This window comes from Felis catus, chromosome A2 (assembly GCF_018350175.1).
Source record: "Felis catus isolate Fca126 chromosome A2, F.catus_Fca126_mat1.0, whole genome shotgun sequence".
Classification (NCBI taxonomy): Eukaryota; Metazoa; Chordata; class Mammalia; order Carnivora; family Felidae; genus Felis; species Felis catus.
This window is the reverse complement of record NC_058369.1, coordinates 8,208,749-8,235,036: the sequence shown is the minus strand read 5'-3', so window position 1 is coordinate 8,235,036 and position 26,288 is coordinate 8,208,749. Positions and strand designations below refer to the sequence as shown.

Sequence of the window (26,288 nt, the reverse complement as noted above, 5' to 3'; positions counted from 1 at the left end):
ATGTTGTTGCAAATGGCAAGGTTTGCTACTTTTTATGGCTCAGTAATATTCTATCCTACATCCATCATATCATCCTTATCTGATCATTCACCGGTGTTTCCATATATTGGCTATCGTAAATAATGCTGCAGCGAACATAGGGGAACATGGATCTTTTTGAGTTAGTTTTTTTTTTTTTTTAACATTTAATATTTATTTATGAGAGAGAAAGTGTGAGCAGGGGAAGGGCAGAGAGAGAGGGAGACCCCGAATCCAAAGCAGGCTCCAGGCTCCGAGCTGTCAGCACAGAGCCCGACACGGGGCTCGAACTCACGAACTGTGAGATCATGACCTCAGCCGAAGTCGGACGCTTAACTGACTGTGCCACTCAGGTGCTTCGCGCCCCCCCCCCCCGCCTTTTCTTAATAAATGTTTATTTTTGAGAGTGCCGTGCAGAAGCTTTTTAGTTTGCCTTGGTTCCACTTTTGTTTTTGTTGCCTGCACCCTTGGTGTCAAATCAAAAAATTTGTCACCAAGACCAATGTCAAGGAGCTTCCTGCGTATGTTTTCTTCTAGTTTTATGGTTTCAGGTCTCCTGTTCTTTAATCCACTTTGAATTACTTTTGGTATGTGGTGTAAGATAGTGGCTCTGTTTTGCTTTTTTTTTAATGTGGTTGTCTAGTTTTCCGAACACCATTTACTGAAGAGACTGCTCTCTACCCACTGTGTGTTCTTGGCTCCTTTGTTATAAATCAATTGACCATATATTCGTAGGTTTATTTCTGGGCTCTCTGGTTCCATTGAGCTGTGTCTGTATGATACTGATACCATGCCGTTTTGAATACTATACCTTGGCAACATACTTCATCAGGAAGCATGACGCCTCCAGCTTTGTTCCTCCCTGAGATTACTTTGGCTATTTGGGGTTCCCTATAAATTTTAGGATTTTTTTTTTCCCCTGTGAAATGCCATTGGAGTTTTGGTAGGGTTGCAGATTGTTTTGGGGAATATGGATTTTTGTTTTTTTAATGTTTATTTCTTTAGAAAGAGAATCAGTGGGAGAGGGGGACAGAGGATCCCAAGCAGGCTCTGCATTGACCGCAGCGAGCCCGATGTGGGGCTCAAACTCACAAACCTGAGCCGAAGTCAAACGCTCAACCAACTGAGCCACCCAGGTGCCCGGGAATATGGACATTTTAACAATATTCGTCCCATCCATGAGCACCGTGTATCTTTACGTTTATCTGTGTCTTCAGGTTTTTCATAAATGTCTTAAAGTTTTCACTTCCTTGGTTAAGGAAGGTCTTTCACTTTCTTGGTTAAATTTATTCCTAGGTTTTTTTTTTTTAACGTTTATTTATTTTTGAGACAGAGCATGAACGGGGGAGGGTCAGAGAGAGGGAGACACAGAATCTGAAACAGGCTCCAGGCTCCGAGCTGTCAGCACAGAGCCCGACGCAGGGCTCGAACTCACAGAACGCGAGATCATGCCCTGAGCCGAAGTCGGCAGCTTAACCGACTGAGCCACCCAGGCGCCCCCTAGGTGGTGTTTTTGATGCACTTGTAAATTAGATTGTTTTCTTAATTTGTTCATTATTAATGTATAGAAATACAACAGACTTCTTGCATTTTGTATCTTTCAACATTAGTGAATTCATTTATTCTATCCGTTTTTTCATGGGGTCTTTAGAGATTTCTGTAAATAATACATTATCTGCAAATAGTATCAGTTTTACTTCCTTTACAATTTGTTCGCCTTTTTTCTTATGTAACTGTTCTAGCCCCGGTCAGTTACAAAACCAGTATGAAAGCTGAGACTTAAACATTAAAACCCTATTTTTTATTTCAATTTTTATTTTTTGAGCGAGAGAGCACGAGCAGGGAAGGGGCAGAGAGAGGGAGACACAGAATCTAAAATAGGCTCCAGGCTCTGAGCTGTCCACACAGAGCCCAATGCGGGGCTCAAACTCAAGAACCGTTAGATCATGACCTGAGCCTGAGTCAGATGCTTAACCGACTGAACCACTCAGGTGCCCCAGAAGTGGCATTTAATAACCACCTCAAGCAGTGAAGCTGTGCAGTTCTCTTCCAGAACTTCTGATCACACTAAGGAACACCTCTCACTTGGAGGCCAGTGTGTCTTAGAACTTTCCCTGAAGTTGGCCAATATCTCTTTAACGAAGACATCAGGATTTAGGCCCAGAAATTTCTGCAGGTAACCATATAGGATTATAACTTAGTATCCTTTGTCTTTTGTCCTTACTGCATTTTTTATATTCACTTAAAATTTATTCCGTATGCAGAATTTTTATTTGTGTATTTAAGTTTTATCTATGGCTAATGATAGCAACATTTAATAATTTCTAGCAGGATGCTGTTAGGATCAAAAAATAGCATCCCAAGTTCGAAGATTAAGGCACAGGGTTGGGAGTTGCAGTTTGAATCCTGGCTCTGCCACAGTCTTGGGGAAAAAATCCACTTTAAAAATTTTTTTTTTGTTAAAATTTTTAACCTTTATTGATTTTTGAGACCGAGCATGAACGGGGGAGGTTCAGAGAGGGATGGAGACACAGAATCTGAAACAGGCTCCAGGCTCTGAGCTGTCAGCACAGAGCCCGACGTGGGGCTCGAATTCATGGACTGTGAGATCATGACCTGGGCCGAAGTCGGATGGTCAACTGACTGAGCCACCCAGGCGCCCCTTTAAAATTTTTTTAATGTCTGTTTATTTTTGAGAGAAAGCGTGAGCACGATAGAGGCAGAGAGAGGGAGACACAGAATCTGAAGCAGGCGCCAGGCTTTGAGCTGGCAGCAACGGCCTGAGGCAGGGCTGGAACCCATGAACCATGAGATCATGACCTGAGTCGGACACCTAACTGACTGAGCCACCCAGGTGCCCCAGAAAAAAATGAACTTTTTGAACCCCACTTTTTCTGCTGTAAAGTGAAGATGCTGACGTACAAGATGCTCCACTGTCCCAAAAATAAGGACATAAAAATTACTGTGTGTCCGGCACCCGGAGCATGAATGGAAGGTCTAGAAGTACCAAAACTAAATGGCCGAACGCAGTAACACAAACATCCCAACAAAGACAGTTGTTTCATCTGACGGTTTTATCAAGCAGCCACAAACCACGCGGGTGACAGAGGTAGTCTCATTCCTGTGTCTGTAAAGGAGGGTTATCCTAACCTTTGTGCACTAACACATCCCATTCCACAGGATTCTGGGTTTTCAGGGTTTCTGAAATATAAGCATCTATGATTCCATAGATAATTCCGAATTAAATAATGTTTTCCCCTTCTGCGTCATTTTGACATCACTGTCCTAGGTGGTAAAAAGTTTGGTGTTGGTTTTTGCAAAATGCTGTCCTGTGAAGTCTGCAGTCCTCCCACTGCAGTCTCCGGGTCGGGTGTGGCTTCCTGTCAAACATTACCATTTGGGGTACGCTGGGGGAAGGGGGCGCAGGATGCCTGTGGTATTTTCCCACTTTCCTCTGAGACCAGTAATTTTTTAGCTTTATTTTCAAATAAAGACACTTGGGACAACGAAAAGAACGTTGCCAAGCTTAAAATAATCTGAATAGTCTTAGGAGAGCGCCGGAGTCACTCGACAAATAGGATCCCTCGGGCGAGGGGCTGTGAGACTCCACGAAAAGTTCATTTACACAAAGGGCTCAGGACGAACGCTCGCAGCGATCAACTCCGCCGTCTTACCGCTGGGCCCTCCCCACCTCCCTGACCCAGAGGGCTCCGCAACCGCTTCAGCTAACAAGGAACAAGGGGAGGGGGAGAGGGAGAGCGGCCTTCTAGAAAGGTGGCGAAAACGCAGGGAGAGCGCGCTCTGCACAGCATTTGCTTCCCCGGCTCGCAGCGGCCGTGCGCTCCGGGCCACACAAGCCGCCGGGGCTCGGAGCCCGGACCCGACCCAGGCCCGGGGTTTCATCTGGGCCCCTCGGGCCGCACCAGGGAGTCGGCCTGGCTGAGGGCGAGTCGGTCCTTCTTCTCCTTCTGCAAGACCTGTTCCTCCCACAGCGCCTGGTCCACCTGGTCGTCGGTGAGCACCACGGGCTCGTACTTCTCGTCGAAGAGCCGCTCGTTGGTCTCGGAGCGCAGCTGATGGGACCCGACGACGCGCAGGTGGGCCGGCAGGTGGAGGAACTCGTCGTCGTTAACGTCGCAGTCGCGCATGCGGGCGGCCAGCACCCACCAGCGGCCCACGAAGCCCACGTCCAGGATCCGGTCCGGGAAGTCGGCCCAGCGAGGCTGCAGGTAGCGGCAGCGGGCCTGGTAGAGGCTGGCCTGGGCGTCGACGGGCGCCTCGTACACGAGCGAGCACAGGCCCAGGCTCACGTGGCGGAGGCGGCCGCGGCCCCGAAGCCAGAGCAGCCGCTGCACGTGGCCCTCGGAGACGCGGTTGCGGGTGGCCGGGGCCAGCAGCAAGAGGGTCCCCGACGCGTCGAGCAGCGCCTCCTCGAAGGCCGCCTCGCCGGGCGCCAGCGCGCAGCAGGCCGCCGCGCCACCCAGCAGCCCCACGTACGCGGCCGCCCGTCCGGGCCGGGCCCGCGCCGCCGCCGCCGCGTCCCCGCAGGCCTCCGCGTAGTCTCGGAGCAGTACGCGGGCCCAGGAGCCTGGGGGGAGGGAAGCGGGACAGACGCGGTGACGGCGGGCCGCTGCGGCCACCCACCCCGCCGCCTCCCGCCGCTACTCACCCAACCGCGCCCACACGCCGGGCTTCGCGGCCGCTGGGCCCCCAGGGTCTTCACGGTTTCGGGACCAAAATCTTTTCAGAGCGGCCGCCGCCATCCTCTTCCGGCTTGGCGTCCCTTTTCCGACGAGAAACGCCGGGAATGAGAAGGAAAAGGCCCGGGGCGGGGGTCCTGCGGAAGCGTCAAGCGCGCCGGAAGTGGCTTCCCGTCGGAAGAGGATAGAAAACGGACCCGGTGCCGGATGTTGCTGTCTGGTCTGAGCGGGGCCGGCTGCGGCGGGTAGGCGGGCCGCGCAGGCGCAGAGAGTCTGGGCCACGCCGCCCGAGGGAGCCTCAGGTGAGGGGGGCGGGGTGCACCTGTGGGGCGGGGGCGGCGAGTTCAACCCCCTCCCCCCCACCGCGGCTCGGTGCCCTTAGCTGCCAGGCTGGGCTCGGTGCTGAGGGATAGACATCGGTGGGGTGAGGGAGGGCACCGCATTAATTGGGTTGGGGGCGGGCGTCATTGGCTTCTGTCCTCAGAGCGGGATGCGGTGACGCCCCTGGGTGACCATGGCAGCGGCCGACGAGCTGGCCTTCCACGGTAAGTGCGGCCGCGACCTGGCCCGAGCTCCTACTCCCTCCGCCGGCCGGAACCTCCCACCCAGGATCTGATCGCCGTGTAATCTGAATCCCCAATCAGCTGTGAACCCTGACCCCGACCTGACACCCATTCCTGACTCGAACCCCGCTCCAACCCTGAACTCAGATCTCAAAGCAAAGCTTCTCTCCCAGACCTGACCCCATCCCAGCACCAGGCTTAAGTTGTAGGCGTGCGAGACCACACCTTCTAACTCCCGCCAAATTTAGGAAGCTGGGACCGTAGTTGGAGGGAAGGGTCAGGTGGCCCCGGTTGGGAGTCTTGGCCCCCAGATGAGCAATGGGCCAAACCAGACTGTCCTGAAGCCTAAAACCTGCCTGTGGCTCGTATTCCTTCTCGACAGAGTTCGAGGAAGCCTCTAATCTGCTGGCCGAGACCCCAGATGCGGTCACTACCAGCGGAAGTGGTCAGCTGACCCCACAGGGGCACGTGGCTGTGGCTGTGGACTCAGGTGGTAGCTATGGAGCCGAGGAAGAGGTCGAAGAGAGCGACAAGACAGCGGTGAGTCGCAAAAGTGCCCGTGCCCTGCCTCCGTCCAGCCCCGCCCCCACCCTCTGCCCAGGCTGCAAGGGCAGCCACTGAAAGCCTGTGCCGCGCAGCTCCTGCAGGAGAAGCAGCAGCCTGGATTCTGGACCTTTGGCTACTATCAGAGTTTCTTTGACGTGGACACGTGCCAGGTCAGGCCCTGGAAGCTGGCGGGATGGGGCTTGGAGTCATAATGGGGTCCAGTCACTGTTCACTGAGCCCTCCCTGTGCAGCCCAGTGCCGGTAATGCCTGGGTGGGAGGTCCCGAGTCCCCCCCCCCCCCCCCAGGCTGGTAGATGTAACTGTGGTGCGGTGTAAGGATTATGGGGTGATTGGGGCTCCTGTGAACACACGCTCTGACGGGCTAGAGTAGGGCCCCTTGGAGGAAGTGAGGAATGGGCTGAAGGCCTCCAGGAGAAGGAAGACTGAACTGGGTAGAGTGATGGGAAGCCTGTGTCCTAGGCACAGGGAGCGGCAGATACAGAAGACCCAAGGTGAGGGAAGGCACGAACTGCCACAGGAGCTGTCACTTGATCTGGCTGGAGAGGGTGAGAGGGGGACAGGCAGGCAGAAGCCAGATCACAAAGGGCTCGTGTGCTGTGCTGAATTTGGGTCTTATCCTGAGGGTGCTGGGAAGTCGAGGAAAGGTTTAGAGCAGGAGAGGAATGGGTGGAATCAGCAGACCTGGTGCAAAGGAGATGGGTCAGAGGTGCCAGGGAAGGAGATGATAAGTCTGGGGTGCAGGGCAGGTCACAGAGTGGAGAGAGACGTAGGCAGGAGGAGGCCGAGAACTTGAGTGTCCCCGGGCTGGGAGGGCAGGCAATGAGACAGGCAGTTGAGGGCAGCCAAGCTGAGAGGAGGGAGCAGCGGAGAGAAGGACGGCAGGCCCGGAAGGGTCCTTCCGAGTGGCAGCACGCAGTGGGTATGGAGGCTGGCCAGGGGAGGGGGCTCCAGCCCATCCAACCCCGGGGGAACATCTGAGCCCTTTCAGGCAGAGGGATGGGGAGTCGGCAAGGAAGGAGCCTCTAAGGGCTGGGCAGGAGCTTGGGGGGTCAGGGCCCCATGCAGGCTTCCATTCCGCACCTCACCTTGTCCCTAGGTCCTGGACCGAATCAGAGGCTCGCTGCTGCCCCGGCCTGGCCACAACTTTGTACGGCACCGTCTACGGAATCGGCCGGACCTGTACGGTGAGTGGTGGTGTGCATTCAGCTTGATCATTCCTTCAGCGTGGGTGGGCTGAGTACCAGTCTCTGGAACGCAGCTGAGAAGGCAGAGGTGCTCCCGGAGAGCGGGAAACACACATTCTGTGTGGGGAGACAGACCTGCAAAAGGCTCCCCAGGGCGGTGGGGCTCGGAAGAACAGTGGATGCTTTAGAGCACGAACGTTGCTGTCTTGCGTGGGTTGGTCAGGGAAGGAAGGCCCCTGAGGAGGAGAGAATGGGCCTTGTTCGGGTTGGGGAGACCTAGGGGAAGAAGATTCCAGAAGGGAGCGTAAGGCCTGTGGTGGGAACATGCCTGAACTGCAGGGCAGTATTGTCCGCGGAGCAGAGTGAGCTGCGCGAGGTCTCGGAGGTGACAGGCTTCAGAGGCCGCGGGGAGAAGGGGTCTCGGATAAGGGCTCGTAGGCTTCCTCTGGCCGCTGCGGGGGGGCAAGGGCAGGTGCCAGGAGGCCAGGGAGGTGGTGAGTGCCATGGCCCGAGTGTGGGATGGTGGGGCCGGGCCCCCGGTGGAGGGCAGTGGTTGGACTGTGGAACGTTGTCTCAAAGGTGGAGTCGACAAGATTTGCTGGCGCACCAGATGCGGGGTGGGAGGAGACACGCAACGATGGGGCCTAGATTTTCGCCGGAACCACTAGAGGGATGGAACTGTCAGTCAGTGACTGGAAACGCTGGGCGGGTTTGAGGGGAGAGCCCAAGTGTGCCAGGCTGGAGTTGGCAGATGCCTAGACGTGCAGCACGTGGAAATGTTGACAAGCCTATAGTTCAGGGCACAGACCCGGATTTGAAGCCAGCTGGGGAGTCGTTAGCCTAGAGGTGACCTAAGGCCCTGAGGGTGGACAAGATCACGCAAGGGGTGAACACAGACAGAGACAAATGGCTAAGGACCGGGCCCCAGCCAGGTCCCTGTCATTAAAGGGATCGGGGGCTACAGAGGTTGAGGAATTGCCAGGGAGGTGACGCGGAAGCCAGGAGCATGGAGTCCTGCCTAGAAAGCACACGTGGAGTGTTTCCAGAAGGGAGAGAGCAGCTACGGCAAAGGCTGCCGGAAGGTCAAGAGGAGGGACCGAGCCAGCACCCGATGCAGCCACCGCAGGTCATCGCTGGTGGCCTGTGGACGAGTCCGGTTGATGGAGTGGGGGGGGGGGGGGTGCGGGTAGCTCAGAGCTTGGCAAGAAGCTTGGGTCCTAGCACAGTCGACACGGGACAAGTCACCTGTCCCCGAAGAGCTGGGCCACTCACCGTGCCCTGCCCACAGGCCCCTTCTGGATCTGTGCCACACTGGCTTTCGTCCTGGCCGTCACTGGCAACCTGACGCTGGTGCTGGCCCAGAGGAGGGACCCCTCCATCCACTACAGCCCCCAGTTCCACAAGGGTAAGTGGAAAGGGCAAGGCCTAGCCCCGGGCAGCGCTGGGAGTGCCGCGGGGCCCGGAGCTGGCAGGGGGAGGGGGCGGTGGTGACTGCCTGCCCTGCCCCGTGCCCCACAGTGACCGTGGCCGGCATCACCATCTACTGCTACGTCTGGCTGGTGCCGCTGGCGCTGTGGGGCTTCCTGCAGTGGCGGAAGCGTGTCCGGGAGCGCGTGGGGCCTTACACCTTCCTGGAGACCGTGTGCGTCTATGGCTACTCCCTCTTCGTCTTCATCCCCACCGTGGTAATTGTGGCCCGGGGAATGGGGGCGGTGGGCGCCGTGGGGACGGCCCGGTAGCCAGCTGCCCGTGTCACCCCCAGGTCCTGTGGCTCATCCCTGTCCCGTGGCTGCAGTGGCTGTTTGGGGCGCTGGCCCTGGCCCTGTCAGCCGCTAGCCTGGTGTTCACCCTCTGGCCTGTTGTCCGAGAGGACACCCGGTTGGTGGCCGCCGTGCTGCTCTCCACGGTCGTGCTGCTCCACGCCCTTCTGGCCACGGGCTGTAAGGTATGGGGGTGGGCGGGCGGGAGGCCGGGCCTGGGGTCGGGGCGTCACCGGCCCCCACCGGCGCTGACCCTGGGGGGCTTCGGTTCAGTTTTACTTCTTCCAGCCGCTGCCCCTGGAGCCCCTGGCACCTCCACCCCAGGCCACGTCTCTGCCCCTAAACCTGCTGCCGCCGCCCACCCCAAGGTCCCAGGTGACCTAGGAGGGCCCGAGCCGCAGGTAAGGACCAGTTTCCGGCCGTGACTGAGGGGTCTTCCCGCCTCTCCTCCTCGACGGAGGCCTCACCGGGCTGGCTGCTCTTAGGAGTCTCTCTCTTTCAGGCTCCACACGAGGGGACGCCTCCGCCTGCCCTGCCCCTCACACGAGGACCGAAGGCCCCCTTGACACCTCGAGATCGCTCTGCTACTTTCCAGACTTTTCTTACAAAGCAAACACTTTTATTTTCTATGCAAAGGTGATTCAGAGAATTTATATAAAGGTGGGAAAGGGGCAGCCAAGCAGGGAGCTTCCGGTGTGGCCGTTGCCCCACGGGCTGCCCGCTAGGCCTCTGCTTTCCCTGGGGGGACGGTCGGGAGAGCAAAGGGGGCCACCCCCACGTCAGCTGTGCCTGCCCTTCCCGGGGTGCCCGGTCAGCAGGTCCTGGGGCCTCCTCACCTGAGCTCCACCACGGCCAAGTTTGGAGGGGTTAGAAATGGGGCGGGGGAGAAGTAGAAGAAAATGGCCTGTGCTGAAACATACATTTCCTCGTTTATTTTTTTTGTTTTTTGGGGGTGGGGGGGGTGAGGAGAGGTCCCTGCAAGGCCCCTTCCCAGGCTAGGGAGGGACCACAATGCCATCATAGTAAGAGGGACTGGAGCGTCTACAAATGTGGGGGGAAACACACAGGCCTAATGTGAGCTACAAGGGAAAAGGACGCCTTCCACGACCGAGCCTCGAGGTCTCTCAGGTCTGCCCCGAGCGGCTGACGGTGGCCCTTTCCTCCAGGCCTGGGGCCCACGGGGCCACCTGCTCTAGCTCTCGGCAGGGGTGGGGGAGGGGACCTGCAGGGGCTCGGGGACAGGACAGCAGCAAGAGGCAGGGGCCGAGGACGGAGGGCCTTCCCGACAGCCGGGGTGGGTTGTACATTCAAGTGTGAGGTGAACCCTTTGGTGGGAGGGGGCCTCGGGTCTCCAGAGGCCTGGCCCCACCCCTGTCCCGAAGACTCGGCAGGGCTGCCCCTCACCACTGAGCCTCTGAGTGGGGGAGAGGGGCTGCTGGCTCGGCCCGGCCGGCCTGGTTTCTCAGAGGGTCTGTGGATTGACACTGGTTCTTCTCGTAAAAAAATAAAATTAAAAAAAGCAGCATGTCACGCCCATTGTGACCAAGGCCTGGTAGTAGAAGGGGAGGCCCCGCCCAGTCAGGACCGCCTTCCCCCTGGAGACAGGCGGGGGGGGGGGGGCCGGCGCCGAGGGACCCGTTGGGGGGTGGGGGGTGCGCAGCTGCTCCCCCGACCTCCCCGCCAGGCCTGCAGCTGTCCGGCCCGGACACGCCTGTTACGGAGGATGTCAAACCCAGGTCAGGGTGGAGGGCAGGAGGGGGAAACGGGGCTCCCACGACATGATCTCGTGTAAAATACGGCAGCGACACACGCTCGGGGCCAAGATGTGGGTGGGCGGTGGAGTGGGGGCGGCGGCGGCGATGTCGTGTAAAAAAGTGTCCGAGTTCCCATAGCAAAGAGGGCCGTGACCGGGTGTTTGGGCTTCTCCGGTACAGGGGTGAAAGCCGCCCAGGCAGGGGGGTGGGTGGGCAGGGTCTTCATTTGGTTTCCTGGTGCTGTCAGTCTGTTCCACGCTGGAGGGGCCTAGCTCCCGTAGTGCATGGTGTTGGTCGGGATGGACATGGGCGAGGCCATCGAGATGGCGGGGCCGCCCATGGTGAACTGGCTGTTGACCGCGTAGTGGGCACTGGAGCCGCCGCCGCCGCCGCCCTGGGCGCCGGAGGACCCTGTGGGGCGGGCGCGGGCACTGAGAGGCCAGCTCCGCCCCCTCGCCCGCCCAGACCCGCAGCAGAGGCAGAGAGAGAGAGAGCAGGCGAGAGGGCAGGCGGGTGGCCCGGGGGGTCCGCACACTCACACCCGCGGGACCCCGCTCCCGCCGCCCGCCGTTACCTTGGACAATCCCCGTGCTCATTATGGAGCCCATCCGGGAGTGGGTGTGATTGACAATCCCCGTGTTGGCTGCGCGGCAAGAGAGAGGGAGGGAGGAAGGAAGGGAGACGGCGTCACCGCCCCCGGCCCGGCCCGGCCCACACTCTCGTCACTGGGGTGTGGGCAGGGTGGGCACAGCGGCTGCAGAGCGAGGCAGAGAGGAACGGAACAGAGGGCCTCCGCCAGGAGCCCCAGGAAGAGGAAAAGGTGACGTCGAGACACCGCGGCGCAGAAAGCCCGAGCCCGAGCGCGCAGACGTTCCTGGACGCCGCCCCTCGTTGCCTCCGGACCCCGGGGGACACTCACCTAAAGGAATCAGGTTGTTGTGGCCCACGCTGGAGCCGCCGGCAATAACACTGCTCAGGTCGTAGGCGGTCGGCATCCCTGCGCGCAGAGAGGGAGAGGTCAGGGCCTGGGCGACAGGGTCTCTGCCCCCCGGGGGTCCCCACCGCCGGCCTCTCCCACGCGGGGCTGCTCACCAGCCACGGCCATCCCGCTGCTGAGGTTGTAGGTGCTGCCCGTGTTCCACATGTTCTCCGAGGGGGACGTGTAGTGGGAGCCGGGTGGGGGCGAGGGCGTCGTGCCTGTGTATCTGCAGCAGACAGACCCGGGCGCGGGGGTGAGAGGCTGTGGGCCAGGAGGGGCGCCCCGCATTCAGGCCGAGGGCTGATCCTACCTGAAGAAGGGGTTTTTCAGATCCAGGAGGTTACTGGATTTGGAGCCCGTCTGGTCTACCTGGGCCACAATACTGATGTCATAGCTCTGTCTGCAGAGAGGGCAGGGGAGGGACAGCCATGAGCTGGCTGGGTAGAGGAACCCCTGCCTCCCCCAGCCCCAGGTGGCAGCTCACACCTTTTGTTGGCAATAAGCAGACATGTCCCTGAGAGCGTGTCCCCGGCCTTGGCGAACAGTGGTGACTGGAACAGGCACCGGACCTGGTACCAGTGGGTCAGGGGCTCCGTCGGGGCCGTGGACAGCCACACTGTCATTCTGTCAAGCAAGGACAGGCATACGCTTGACCAGGCTGGAGCCACTACCCTGTGAACCTTGAGCCCTACACGGGCACCTCTGATGGGTGCCCCGGGGGCCTGGAGCCAAGACAGGCTGGCTGCCCAGGCGTCCCAGGCACAGGCCCGCGCATACATACAGATCCACAGGGGGCCCGCTCACCCTGGTGTCTGCGCCGAGAGACAGAGACCAGGTTCCGTGAAGGACAGCCACCGAGTGCAGGGTAGACACTCCCTCCCACAACAGTCTCTGGCTCAAAGGTGAGACCTCACTGCCTTTCAGAGGGGCCAGGGAACCTAGTCCCCTAGGCCTAGTCCTTCCTCCTAGTCCCCAGGCAGCCTTCCGAGGCAGCCAGGCCTGGGGGTCCCCGCAGGAAGTCCTGGGGCCGGGGCAGCGGGGAGAGCGTGGCCTGCTCCGGCTGTACTCACATGGAGCCGATGAAGGCGACATCGAACCAGAAAGCCAGACCGTGAACTAGCCCGGAATGCAGCATGTGGAATTTGAATGGGATTTCTATCCTGGAAGGCAAAGGGCAATGATTACTGGGGAAGTCAAACAGGCTGCCGACAGAGGGGGGTGGCTGGGGGCGGTGTCCTGGGGCCCCTGCGTGCCCACCGCCCTGGGGCAGGATGCCCGAGGGCGTCTGTGGTGGCCCTAGACTCCAGCAGGAACCGGGCTCGGGAGGAGGGGCACGGGTGCCGGTACCTGTGCAAATCTCCTTCTTTGGCTTCTAAGAAGTTCACCGTGTACTTGACAGACTTGGCCATCAGGATCCGGATGTCAAACGTATCCTGGGAGAGACCACAGCAGGACTTGGCTTCAGGCACGGAGGCCAGGCGGGAAGGGGAGAGTTGTGCCCCTCTCCCTGTCTGGCCACGGCCTCGAGGCCGTTCGGCTAAGCCCACTTCGCCCTCCCTTCTTAGACGTGTTGGGGGAGGACGAAGCGGTACGCCACCGTGGAGGGCAGCGAGGCGACAGCCCTCAAAATCACCACCTTTCACGGGCATTAAAGACTCGTTCTGGGAATTTAACCTACGGATCCACGTGCACGTTTGCAAGCTCACATGCGTAATTAGGTTGTCTAGAGTAGAGACACATTCTGGAAACCATCTCGTTAAACCACCAACGTGCCATCCATAAAAGACTGTATGAGAACTAACGAAAGAACGAAGAAAGAACAGACGGGGAAAGATCTCCGAGATAAACTGCTAGTTAAAAAGCAAGCTGGAGAACTACGTGCTCACGTCCACACCCAGCTATGACGAAGGCTTTTCATCAGACTAACACTCTGGGGAAGAGCTGTGTGAGCTGAATAAAATACACAGGAAAACTACAGCCTGGTTTGAAAGCACTGAAGAGTACCCAGAGCAGCCACGGCTTTGGGAGCCCACATCCTAGAGAGAAGGGAGATGTGTTTTGGCCTGTGCCTTTCCCCTTGGGGCGGGACCTTTCGGCAGCCTCCCTGGGTGGGGAAAGCAAAACGGAGGCTCAGGGTTACCAAGGCAGCTAGGATTCAAGAGGTCAAGATACGAAACAAAAGGGAAATGTAGAAACAGGTGGATGTTCTACATGCACTTTCACTTTGTGGCATTTGCCAATTCCTGAGCTGTGTGGAGGGGCGGGGCTCAGAGACAAAGAAACAAAGCAGAAAGCCACTTATAAGACACTGAAAAAGTAAGAAAAGGCTCAGGTGCATACTGGTGCTGGGAGGGTGGGACGAAGGACCCCGCCCGCCATGGGGCACCCACCGTGGTTACATGGAGACCACTGCAGGCGAGGCCCTAAAGCAGCAGTTCTCCAAATGTAGTCTCTTCCAGAGCACTCCCAAGGTCAAAGCTATTTTCATAATACTAAGATGTTTTCTGCCTTTTTCTTGGGTTCACTCACCTGTGATAAACACAACCGATTGAACACAGAAGCAGAATCCAACTGTCTTCTATGAAGCCAGACATTAAAGAGACTTACAAACTAAAAAATCCCAACTGTTCTCGCTGAAAAGTTTTGGAAAATAGTTTTTTTTTCCCTTAAAAATGCTATTTATGGTAACCTGTAATGAGCTTATTTTTTTTTATTTACAAAAAAAATTTTTTTTTTACGTTTATTTATTTTTGAGGCAGAGAGAGACAGAGCATGAATGGGGGAGGGTCAGAGAGAGGGAGACACAGAATCTGAAACAGGCTCCAGGCTCTGAGCTGTCAGCACAGAGCCCGATGTGGGGCTCGAACTCATGGACTGCGAGATCATGACCTGAGCCAAAGTCGGATGCCCAACCGACTGAGCCACCCAGGCGCCCCGAGCTTATTGTTATTTTTAAATAAATATATATTTTTTAATTTGTTGGGCTTAATTTTTAATACCAAGAGATATTGGCAGTATATCAATAGCTAAAACACTAACAAAAGCTCTTTGGGATCCTCCATTTTTAAGAATGTAAACAGGCTAAAAAAATGTAAAACAGGTCACTGAGACCAAAATGCTTGAAAACCACGGCCTGTCTTACAGGGAAAGCTAGAAGTAGACCAGCAAAGTCAAGTCTGAAAAGCAGCCTCTAAATATATCGAGTGCCTTATAGGACCAAGGTGATCTATCTACATATGGCTAACTGCCTGAAGAAAAACAAATACTTGGAAGGAAAGACATCATCCAGAGCCTCTATAATTTTTCATTCTGGTATCCAATGACCAGGCATACCAAGAAACAGAACAAGAGAATGAGGACCAAAAACTAAGAGAATATAAACAAAAAACAAATACACTGAACACCCAGATAGTGAAAGTGACCAAAGATTTACAGTATGTACAAGAAAAAAGGTAGAAAAAAATGTATTTCAGAGAACTAAAATTTAAAAAAATAAGCAAAATGAGATCTTAGTACTGAAATTAAGAATTAGAAAATCAGCTTAAATGGCAAAGAGAAGATTAGAACTGGAAGACGGATCAGTAGGAAATGTGAAAATGAAGCAGAGAAAAAAGGATGGAAGGAGAAAGAGAATGGGGCAGAGGTAGTGCTTAAAAAGACAGTGCCCAAGAGTCTCCAAAAACTAGTGAAAGACATCAAGTGCGGGGAAATAATGTAACCTTATTAATGCAAAAAATAACAAAACAGTTTAAAAGAACATTCAGGATAAAGGGAAAAAGATGACAAATTTAGACCCACAAAGATCAGTAATTACATTAAATGTAAAATGGTCTCAATGTTGTAATTGAAAGACAAAAATAAAAGGTCAATCTGACTAAAAAACAAATGCAAAATACATGCTGCTTACATGAGACAAACGTTAAGTAATAAGGACACAAAAAGGTTGAAAGTGGAAAGAAAAAAACATACTGTACAAAGATTAACCAAAAGAAGGCAAGAGTAGCTAAACTATCAGGAAAAAGAAAAAAATATATATTTTAGGCCAACCTGTACTACTTGAGGAAAAAAAAGGAACCCTTTTTATAGTGATAAAAGGATCAATGCAACAGGAAGATACAACAGTCCTAAATCTGTATGCACCTAATAACACAACGCCAAAAAACATAAAGCCAAAACTCAGAAATGGAAAAAAAATCTACAATCAGTGATAGGAAAAGCAGATCCCAACCTCCCCCCCCCCCGCCGCCCCATTTCAGTAGAGGTAGGCAGGATTTGACCAATATGATTAACTAACGTGACCTAATTCTTAATACAACATTCTTCTCAACTGATAAACATATTTTTTTCAAGTACAGAGAGAACATTAACCAAAAGAGATCACATAGTGGGCATGAAGCAACTGTCAACAAATTTCAAAGGACTGAAATCATACAGTGTATGTTCTCTGAACACAGAAATAAACTAGTTTGCTGATCATGCTATATTTTGAGAGAAAAAGAAGACTGTGTGTGTGTGTGTGTGTGTGTGTGTGTGTGTGTGTGTATTTGTATAGGCACATTTAGATATAAAACTTCTGAAAATATATCTAAGAAATACTGTTTGCCTGTAGGCTTTCAGTTTATACTTTTATGATTTTTGAACCATGGGTCTATAGATCAGTTCAAAAATCTCAATTAACATCAATCAAAATCAGTTCACCAAGAATCAATTCATCTAACAGCAGTTTGCATGTATTGCACGCTTACTGTGTGTTAAAGCACTCTACACGCATTGCCACTTTATTCCCAACAACCCCTGTGTGAGAGCTCTGTGTAGCAGCAAAAGCAAGAGCTCAGAGAGGGGGGGCGGCTTTCCTAGGGCTGCAGAGCTTGCACAAGACCTAACAGGAAAGCCCATGCCCCCCTCTTGTCACCCCAGAGGAGGGCCATGCCTGGTGCCAACTGTGATAGCGCCTTGAATGCCCCACTTACCACCACAGGCTGCCGGAAATACTCGTCCACTGCAGCGCCTCGGAGGGCTGACAGGTCCACTCCATGGAAGGATGGCTGGTACCTGCAGAAAGCCCCAATTCCCACAGCAAGGTTACCAGTAGCAGGAGAGACAGGTGGGGCAGGCTGCCTTCTCTCCCAGCTGGCCCTCAACCAGCCCAAGTCTTTCGGGTCCTACTGAGGATGCGGAAAAAAAGAGAAGGGGCCATCCCTGAGAAGGCAGGACACCCAGGTCACACTCACCAGAAGTTGGCCTTGGTGAACTGCTCCATGTAGAGCTGTTCATCCGTGAAGGGTGCCAGATGGACGTCACCAATGGTGGGGAACATGTTTCCTGGGAGTGGGGGGCAGGGAGGGGTGCTGACGTCAGGGTGGAACATCCCAAAGCACCTGGCAGAGCTTCCAAATGGCCCCTGGATCCCCCAGCCTGGGACTTCCCAGCCTCTCATTCATTCATTTGTGCATTCGTGCGGCACAAAGATACGGAGCACCGTCTCTGCCACTGGCCAAGATGAGCACTTGACGTGCACGGTCTCGTGAAACTTGGCCGGCCAGCCAGGGAAGCAGGAAGGCCTGTCCTTGTGTTCCATTCCCAGGGCTGGGAGGTGGGAAGGCACCTGCCAAAGCCCCGGGGGGTAAGCAAGTGGTGCCTGGGGTGCAGCCAGGCCTCCGGGTCCCTGCTCAGCCAGCCAGGTGGTGCCTCTCGAGTGCTGCTGTCCATGGACAGGTGCGCAGCCAGGGAAAGCGAAGCAAAGCACTCTGGACGGGGCGAAGGCAAGCCCTAGAATATGCCGTCAGCGCCTCAGATGAGGCTAGAGGCTAGGTGGGGGGGTTCAGCTGAATCTCGGCCTCTGGCAAACAGGTGAGCCACTTGGCCACCCTGGTCTGGCACGTGGGCTGACACGGGAAGGGGGGTCGGCCACGGTCCTCCCTCCGTGTGACTCCACAAACAGACGGAGGAGTCCCAGTCAGTGGCAGAGAGAGCCAGGGCTTGGGAGGCCCCACCCCCCTGGGGTAGTCTAGGGCCCCAGGTCACCTGGCCTCCAGATGTGGGCGTCCCTCCCTCCTTCCATGCAGGAGAGGGGGGCCCTGAGGCACTGGCAGGAATCTGCCTCCTCTTCCAGCTAGAAGGCTCAGCTACAGCCACCGGGATGGGGCGGGGGAGATGCCTGACTTTGGCTCGGAGGCCACGCTCCAGGCCACGTGGCCAGGAGGAGACTGCCAGCCCCCAAGGGCGTTATGGGAAAGTGCCCCTGCTCCGGAGGCGCCTAAACGTATGTGGCTGGAGAGAGGATTCCCTTCAATCCACTGAAGAGCACGTTGGGACGGATGAAGACACGCAGGCTGGGGGCAGGAGGGCAGTGCGGCCGGCCCGGCCCGTAGCCTCGTCACGGGCGGGCCGTCCGCCGGAGCCTGACGCCCCCTCTGTGCTCGTGCCCCATGAGGAGGAGCCCATTCCGCTGGGGCACCACCCCCGGCTAGCTCAGTCTCTCCTACAGGACAGGAAGGGAGGAGAGGGGGTCCAGGACACCGGCACCTCCCCCCCCCCCCCCCCGCCCCCGCAGGCAGCCTGGCTTCCCACACGCGCACCCGTAACACAGCCCCCAGCGGCGGGAGTACAGCCTGAGGCCAGTCCCTGCAGCCCAGACCCAGGGAGGCCAGAGGACCAAAGCAGGTGTTTCCCCCACAGAACCACCCACCCCCTGGCCCCCACGAGGCCTGCCAGTCCACCAGCTTCCCGTGTTCTGTCCCACGGCCGCTGCCCTGGCCAGGGTCCCCCTGTGCCACACACACCCACACGTGCGCACAACCCCTTGCTTGCACAGAGATACTCAAAACACACACACAAACCATGAACGGAAACAGAAATACCAGCAGACGTTCCAGGCCGTGCACATAAACCCCAGGGACATGCGTAAGTATGAACAGCCTGCGACCCCGGTGTGCGGACAGGCAGGCACAGCGACACAGACAGGAGGCCACAGAAGGGCAGGCCAGACAGCGGCTCCCTGACGCTCGAGAACCCCCAGCCCACTCTCTCACGCACACGAACTCCCTCCTTCGTCTCCCTGGCTCGGCGGAGCTCAGGGGCCTGTCACGCCAGGATGAGGTCTGTGGCGCCAGGAACGAAGACGGAAGGCTGGCTCCTCGGGAAGGTGCCCAGCACAGAGTACCTTCTGCACCTGCCACAACCCCCACTCCCAGCTAGATACTGTCCCCGCGACACAGGACCTAAGACAGCAGAGGCGGCCCGGAGGCTGTCCGGGGGCAGGGCAGGCGGAGGTCTGGCCCCGCACCCCTGCAGCCACGGCCGGCGGGGGTGGGCCAGGGACTGGGGGTAAAGGCCCGGATGCCCCCGGCACCCCAGGCTGCCAAGGCAGGCAGGCAGGGCACAGAATCACAATGGTACCAACTGAGCAGCAGCCAGGGGCCCTGCGGCGGGACCCCCTGTGGCAGCCACCTGCGCCGGCAAGGACACTCACCCCCCGGCCTCAGGTATTTCTTGGCGTGGAGGTAGCTCTCGAGCATGCGCTCGTTGAAGAGCATGTAGCCCATGGGCTCCGAGATGATGATGTCCACCTGCTCGGGGAGCGAGACTTCCTCCACCTTCCCGGGGATGACCACGATGCGCTCAGTGAGGTTGTTACTCTTCACCAAGACCTGCGGGCGCGTGGGGGGGCGGGGGGCCCAGAGGCGTCATGGGGGTCCCCGCACCCGGCCACACCATGAGTCGTCACCAGACCCTTCCTCTCGGGGGCAGGCTTCCACCCACGCACGGCCACCAAACCCCCGCCTCTCTCGTCAGCATTCCAGCCACAGCCGCTGCCAGCCACGGCCCATGAGTAGCTCACGGCAACCTCGGCCCTCTCTCGGGGCCTTTCCTGCCGCGGCTCCCTGGTCCCCCGATGTCACCTCCACCCTTCGAGGACAACAGCTGATGGGAGCAGGCAGGACGAGGAGGCTTTGCTACAGCCACCAAAGCTAAACTCGGACACACCCTCCAACCCGGGGACTCCAGTGCTAAGAACGTGTCCTACACACGTCACCGCACACGAGAGGGGACAGAGCGTGGGGGGTTCAGCAGAGCACGTGTTTGCACTGCGAAGACCGAAGCGGCCCAAAGGTCGATGACAGCCCAGCTGCATCTAAACGGACAACGGTCCCCGGGGCGAAGGGATGCCTGGCAGCCACTCGAGAGGGTGAGGGAGCTCTTTACGTGGGGACACGGACAGTCCCAGGCACGCGGCACGGGGGGCCGGAGCACGGCAACGTGGCAGTGTGCGGTCAGAGGACGCAGGCCGGCTTTCGGAGCCCCGGGGCGGCCCTGAGAGCCCCCCCCCGACAGGTCTCCCTCGCTCCAGAGTGGGGGGCCAGGCAGTTGGGAGGCGGGGTGGGGGAGGGAGGTAGCCTCGCAGTTAACCCTTCGCAGCGTTTCGGTTCTGAACCTCGTGAACGAAGGTTTCAACGCACGGAAAACGAAACGAGAAAACGACAGCATAAACGAAAGGAAAGCTTGCTGTTACCCACACTCCACAGAGGCGGGGAGTGGGGCTCGGAGCGGGGCCGCGATCCCACCCTGGTCCGTGTGACCGCACAAGCTGCCCCCCGGGGGCAAGAGGCCGTCCCCCCTCTGAAGAGCTCCGAGCTGGCTCCGACCCCGTCACGGAGGGCACACACCGCCTCCCGTCCAGCAAGCCCGTCGACCCGTGGTTCCGGGAGACAAGAGACCAGAACAGAGAAGCGCTGCGCCCGGGCTCCCCGGATGTGGGGGTCAAGTCTCCCAGCGGGGCCAGCTTCCCCAGGCCGGAACAGAGCTCGAGGACAAGCTGGGGTCCCCGTGGGCCGCTCACCTCTGCGTGCTGGGCCATGGTGCTGGCCTCCACCGCGTAGATCTTCCTCGCCCCGGCCTGGGCGGCGAAAAACGAGAGGATGCCAGAGCCACAGCCCACGTCCAGAACGATCTGGAGGAGGAAGGGGGCAGTGAGAAGCGGACACTAGTGAAGCGAGGGTGACCTAACGGATGTGCACGTCCCCCGGCGCTCGCTCCCCGCAGGACCCTCCCTGCCGAGTGTGCTCCGTGCCCTTCGGCCCGCATCCCAGCAACACAGGCCGGCCGCCCCCCCCCCCCCCCCCCCCCCCCCCCCCCCCCCCGGGGCTGGAGCACGTGGGCGCCCCTAGCTGGAGTCCGAAGGCGGCAGAGCAGGATTTCTGAAGACTGCTAGGATGTTAAGACCATTACACGCCCTCAGGGCGGATTCAGAAAGGACCGGTTTGGGCAACCATCAGTCTACGCAGGCAGCACGCCTACTGCTTCTCTGGGGATGAGCCCTCACTAAGTGCAGCCAGGAGCCCCTCTTTCTTTTTAGTCACGAGTCTATGCTACTCGGTAACAGTAAAAAGATTTTAAAAGCGACTAAGAAAATAACCAGACAAGTGACAGTACATCCGCGTGACTTACTGGCCTGTCCCAAGACCTCTCGTTATGGGGGGGAAAGGCTTTCTGCAGGAGGAGTACACAGAATAAGATCCTATTTTGTAAATTCGTTAATTAATCAATTCTAGATTATATACGCCGATGCACGCATAGGGGGAAATCTGGAAAAAACCCTTACTGTTGGCTCTGGAGGTGAATGACAGAGGCTTTGTGCGCCTACATTACACACACTGGGTTTTCACAAAAAGCAGACTTTGCTCTTGTGATCCGAAAAAATTAAAGATGAAATCAACGAGCAAAGAAAAACACAACCGGAGACAACCGACAGAGCGCGGGGGACCTGGAGCCTGGGCGGAGGGGCCCAGGGGAGGGGGGAGGAAAGCAGCCGCTCCCCTGGCCAGGCCCGCTCACCTTGTCCTTGAAGTCCGTGTGGTTCTGCAGGATGGCGCGCTGGTAGGTGCCTGTCCGCACGTAGTCCTGCATCATGTTCTGCTGCTGGGACAGGTAGCCGTAAAACTGGAACAGAGACACGCCAATGGCACAGGGCACGCGGCGGCACAGACGACCGTGGCCCTGGCTGGCCCTGCGACACAGGAGGGCCCACCGTGGGCGCAAACCTCCCTTGGGAGGCTGCACCCCCTCTACCGACCCAGACCCCGCTGGCAGCTGCCGGCCGCTCCGGGAAAGGGAGTGGGAAGCCTCAGGCAGCCCCCAGGAGGGTCACCGCCACCATCACCGTGGCCAACGTGTGCAGCCGGGTGCTGCCCAGACCTGGGAGCCACCCAGGAGAATTTGCCACAGGAGGGGTTCTGGGATTGGGGGCCGCCTGCCCCATCTTAGGGTCCCCAACGAAGCAGAGGTGTAGAACAGACAGAACCCTAGAACTCAGAGCGCCAGGCGGGTGAGGTGCTGCGGGGTCTCTCTGTAAGACAACGGGCGATCGGGAGGCAGCGTGGCACCTGGGCAGGGGCACAGGCTTTGGCATCAGGCAGACCTGGCTTCCCATCTTGGCTCTGTTGCATAATAGCTGTGTGACTTGGAGCAAGTCACTTAACCTCTCTGAGCCTCAGTTTTCTCATCTGTAAAATGGGGACAATAATAGTACTTACCTCCTAGGGTTGTTGGGAGGGTCAGTGCATCTGCAGGTGTAAAAGCGCTCAGACCAATGCCTGTTCGGTACGTGGTAACTGTGCTACTGTTACTCAAAACGCCTGTGAACCTGAGCTTCACCTGCACTCAATTCCTCCAGCAACCCTCCTAGGCAGACCCTGGCATCTCCGTTTCACAGATGAGGAAACTGAGGCCCAGCAGGCGAAGGAAACCTGCCCGAGGCTACGTGGCTAGTAAGGGGCAGAGCCAGGACGAGAACCCAGGTGGGCCTGCCCTTTGCTGCCCACCCGGTGGCGGCAGCCTGGTCGGGGGTGACGCGTACCCACCTGGAAATACTGCACGGCGGAGGACTCCTCTGTGCGCTCGCTGAACACCGACCGCTCCAGGGTGTGGCCCCGACAGGTTTTCAGGATGTTATAGAAGGAACAGAAGTCTGGAAGGGGGAGGCCAGGTCATCGGTGGGCATCTCGGGGGTGGGGTTCCATCTACGTGCACACCCCGACTCTCCTAGTTTGAGCATGCGTGCTTGGTGATCTCTTTGTCCCCAAACCAGTGCTGAAATTCACGAAGAAGGGCAGCCAAACCCTGCCTCTTGGTGGCCGGCACGAGGCCGGGATTTTGCAGTCGGGGGCGGGGAGCGTGTGTGTGTGTGCTCTGCGCGGCCGGTGGGGCCGACGAGCCTGGCTGAAGCCTCGGGAGGACACGCGCCCGCTGAGCCAGGGTAAAAACCTCACAGACTGGCCCGAGCCCAGGAACCGCAAGCACCCCTACAGGGTCTGTGTGGGGCCGACTGGGAGGGTGTGGGCGGCTACCCAGCAGTAAATGTATTTAACAACCTGAACTGTACACGTAAAAATGGTTAAGAGGGTAAATTTTGTCAGGCGTATTTTAACCCAGTGCCTTAAAAGTAGAGCAGATTTCTAAGGCGAGCTCTTAAAAAATTAAAATCTGCAGTTTGGGAAGCTGAAAAAGTCCTGGAGGCGGATGGGGCGACAACGGTGGGAGCTCGCGCGGTGCCCCCGGGCTCTACGCCCAGAAAGGGTTAAGACGTTAAATGTCTGTTATGTGTACTTTACCTCCATTTAAAAAACTGGTGGAATTAAAAGGGAAAAAAGCCAACTATAAATATTCATGGCGTCGGAAAAGACTAGATTGACACCAGCTCCCACTGCTCACCCCTGGGGTGGTGATTTAGACTTCGGGTGATTTACGTAAGTAAAGAAAGAAACGGGGCGTAAGACTGCCTCCTGCGGTGGAGGGGGTCAGTCACCTGGCTCCTTCCACCCCATCCGGCTTCCTCTTCCACCGGGGGCACCGGGACTGCTGCGGGGGTGGGGTGGGGGGCTGGCGGCAGAGGGCGGGCAGCTTCTCCACCTCGACTCTCCCAGCCCGGCCACCAGGATCACCGACATCACCTGCGGTGACCAGGCCTGGCTGCTGCACCAGTAAGCGGTCTCCAGCCCCAGGCGCCCCACCACCTCGGCTGCTGACCTCCACCTGAGCCAGCAGCAGTCGCCTGGGGCTCTAAAAACCCTCCTCGGGAACCGGAAACCGCCTGCATCCACTTGGATCCCGGAGCAGGGTCCGCACAGAACCCTCCCGTGGCTTCTCTACGCGCTCGGAACAGAGCTCTGCCTGCCTCGGCTTCCGTCTCGCTCCCATCCTCCGCTGCCCCCAGACTCGCCCCCAGGCTCCACCAGGAGACCTGGGGTGCACCCAGGCCAGGTGGTCAGGACAGGCCTCTTGCAGAAAGGGAGGTAAGAGCTGAGCCCAGGAGGACCCAAATGATTCGGCAAGGGAAGGTCTGGGGAGGAGCATTCCAGGCAGAGAGAATGTCCTCTTCCCACGAACGTATCTCCGCATGGGAATAATTTCTGCTGGCTCCCTGGGACAGACGGATGGGCCGTGACTGAACAGGGCTCCAGGTCCCCCGCCAGCCACGGCTGACGGATCTCCGGCCGTGTGCCGCCAGGACGGAAGGGACACGTACCATTGGGAGTGGCGAACTGGATGAGGACGCTGTTGCAGCCCAGGGTGATTATGAAGGACTGCTTGCCCACGCGGCTGCACTCTGTCTCTCGGGACACCGAGCACTTAAACACACACACATCTTCGTCTGCAAGAGGAGAGAGGGGAGCATGAGCCAAAGGGTCCCGGGGCCGGCCGAGCAAGGCTCCCCGTGGGCTAAGTTTGTTCGAGTCATGTCCCCGCCACCGCCACCCTGCTCCTTCTGAGGCTCCATAAAACCCGCCCCGGGCCCACTGCCGTGTGTGCCCCGCCTGCCCAGCCCACACTGAGGAAGAGGGGACGGGCGATCGGGCGGCAGTGACACGGGACAAAGCATGTCGAGTGGAGAGGACCGCTGTCCACAGAGCGACCGAGGCCGAGGGTGGGGGTGGGGGGTGGCCAGGCGCCGTGGGGCCGAGCAAGACACCGGGGCCCGGGGGCACCTCTGCCAGGACCTTCCCTCACGGAGCGCCTCCTGGTGCCCAGGCCCCCGCTCGCCCAATGGGCGCTGAGGTGGGAAGAGGGCCGAGAGCAGGGCCACCCTGGCAGGGTCGGGGGGCTACGGGAACCCAGCTGAGCGAGTCTGGCATTGACTCACCAATGCCCCCGTCACACGGGGAGATCACCGGCTCTCCCAGCTGGCAGGGGCGGGTGGGAGCCAAGCCAGAATGCCCGGGGGCGCCTCTGCTTGAGCCTGAGCCCTTCCCTCTTGGATTCGGGCGGCGCAGTGAGTCTAAGCGGGGCCCCGGGAGCCGGACGGCCCGGGTTCGTGTCCCACACGCACCACTCGGTGTGTGATTCGTGCAGGTCACTTAGCCTCTCTGAGCCTCGGTTTTCTCATCTGCCAAATGGGGCTGACGGTGGGGCAGGCACAGGGCCCGGCACACGGCGAGCACGGCATCCACGAGCTGCCACTAATTACTGTTACCGCTCGTTCCTTCGCCCTCAAACGGTGAAACTTTGCGTCACCAGAAACAGGCCGAACCGACACGCCCGGGAGGCCCTGGTGTGGTGCGGCGGGACAGACACGGCATCTGTGTCGCATTCTCGGCACAAGTGTCCACCCTGGTCCTCTTGCGACGGCTCCAGACCGTGGGGCAGTCGGCGAGACAGCACGCCTGCTCTCCTCCTCAAAGCGGCAATGCCAGGAAAGAGGCGAATTTTGGGGAGCCTTTCCAGAGCGAGGGTCACCAAAAACATGCGACCCCAATGCCACCGGTGCCCCAACTGGAGCCTAATGAAACCTTTTCACAAGCTGTTAGGGACCATTGGGAAACTGAGTGTGGACCGCGGTTAGTGTGACAAGGTTAGATGACAAACGTGTGACGACAGCATGTGGGTCCGCAGAATAACGCCCTCATTCTTCTAAGAAACGGAAGTACTAAGTGAATTCTTGTCACGTCTGCAACTTGCCTTAGAGTAGCTCATCAAATAGACAACTACAAACCACACGTACAGAGAGCAGCCCGAGTACCAATGTGGCCAAGTGTCCCCGTCGCCCCAGAAAGCCAAAACCATCTTGAAAAAGAGCAAAGTGGAAAGACTCACCCTCCCCAATCTCAAACCTACTTTGAAGGTACCGTGATCAACATGGAATAGTACTGGCAAAGGAGAGACCAACGCAATAGAATCAGAGTCAAATTAAAACCTTATGTTTATAATCAACTGACCTCTTTCATTTTTCTTAGCAATCTCTATACCCAACGTGGGGCTCAAACTCATGACCCCGGGTTTAAGAGTCACATGCTCTTCCGATTGAGAGAGCCAGGCATCCCCGTCTTTCAACAAGGGTGCAAAGAGCATTCAATGGGGGGGAAGATGGTCTCCTCAGCAAATGGTACAGGGACAGGTGGATGTTCACGCGCAACAGAATGAAGCTGGATCCCTACCTCACACCACATATGAAGCCTGACCTGAGTACAAGAGCTAAAAACTGTAAAACTCCTGGAAGGAAACAGAGGGGTAAATTCTTCCTGAACTTGGATTTGGCAAAAAGATTCCTCAAGGTGACATCAAAAGCAAGAGTATCAAGAGGAAAACTAGATACACTGAACTTCATGAGAACTGAAAACTTTTGTGCATCATAGGACACTATCAAGAAAGTGAAGGGGCATCCGGGTGGCTGTCAGTTCAGCGTCTTACTTGGGCTTGGGTCGTGATCTCACAGTCTGTGAGTTCATGCCCTGCGTCGGGCTCTGGGCTGACAGCTCGCAGCCTGGAGCC

The 26,288-nt window shown here is 57.5% G+C and overlaps 3 protein-coding genes across 9 annotated transcripts in view; 1 reads left to right on the top strand and 2 right to left on the bottom strand.

Annotated features, from left to right (window-relative positions):
• Nucleotides 1–3,073: 3,073 nt before the first annotated feature.
• On the bottom strand, nt 3,074–4,821 carry TIMM29 (translocase of inner mitochondrial membrane 29). The gene is made up of 2 exons (XM_023245448.2): nt 4,688–4,821; nt 3,074–4,606 (listed from the first exon to the last, which is right to left on the bottom strand). The coding sequence occupies exons 1-2, from the start codon at nt 4,779–4,781 to the stop codon at nt 3,918–3,920; spliced, it is 783 nt and encodes a 260-aa protein (XP_023101216.1). The 5' UTR covers nt 4,782–4,821; the 3' UTR covers nt 3,074–3,917.
• A 59-nt stretch (nt 4,822–4,880) lies between these two features.
• On the top strand, nt 4,881–10,322 carry YIPF2 (Yip1 domain family member 2). 5 transcript variants are annotated; one of them, XM_011289124.4, is made up of 10 exons: nt 4,881–5,020; nt 5,203–5,263; nt 5,664–5,821; nt 5,920–5,997; nt 6,945–7,032; nt 8,321–8,437; nt 8,551–8,717; nt 8,795–8,977; nt 9,081–9,193; nt 9,295–10,322. In XM_011289124.4, exons 2-9 carry the CDS (start codon nt 5,233–5,235, stop codon nt 9,174–9,176), a joined length of 918 nt encoding a protein of 305 aa, XP_011287426.3. In that variant the 5' UTR covers nt 4,881–5,020; nt 5,203–5,232; the 3' UTR covers nt 9,177–9,193; nt 9,295–10,322. The 5 variants fall into 5 exon arrangements, with proteins under 5 accessions (XP_011287426.3, XP_044901576.1, XP_003981945.3 ...); XM_045045641.1 differs by having other exon boundaries at nt 9,278–10,322; XM_003981896.6 differs by having other exon boundaries at nt 9,066–9,193.
• CARM1 (coactivator associated arginine methyltransferase 1) overlaps nt 9,395–26,288 on the bottom strand; it is a 39,523-nt gene continuing 22,629 nt past the window's right edge. For 2 of the 3 annotated variants that reach the window (XM_023245429.2, XM_019824912.3), the window contains exons 2-16: nt 24,049–24,174; nt 22,385–22,491; nt 21,360–21,464; nt 20,365–20,475; nt 18,997–19,174; nt 16,757–16,847; nt 16,496–16,577; nt 12,873–12,958; nt 12,596–12,685; nt 12,012–12,149; nt 11,836–11,925; nt 11,639–11,751; nt 11,466–11,543; nt 11,121–11,189; nt 9,395–10,957 (exon numbers count right to left, since the gene is read on the bottom strand). In XM_023245429.2, the coding sequence (XP_023101197.1) occupies nt 10,815–10,957; nt 11,121–11,189; nt 11,466–11,543; nt 11,639–11,751; nt 11,836–11,925; nt 12,012–12,149; nt 12,596–12,685; nt 12,873–12,958; nt 16,496–16,577; nt 16,757–16,847; nt 18,997–19,174; nt 20,365–20,475; nt 21,360–21,464; nt 22,385–22,491; nt 24,049–24,174 (1,607 nt within the window). In that variant the 3' untranslated portion in view covers nt 9,395–10,814. The remainder of the gene's footprint in view (nt 10,958–11,120; nt 11,190–11,465; nt 11,544–11,638; nt 11,752–11,835; nt 11,926–12,011; nt 12,150–12,595; nt 12,686–12,872; nt 12,959–16,495; nt 16,578–16,756; nt 16,848–18,996; nt 19,175–20,364; nt 20,476–21,359; nt 21,465–22,384; nt 22,492–24,048; nt 24,175–26,288) is intronic. The other variant, XM_045045588.1, reaches the window with a different exon arrangement.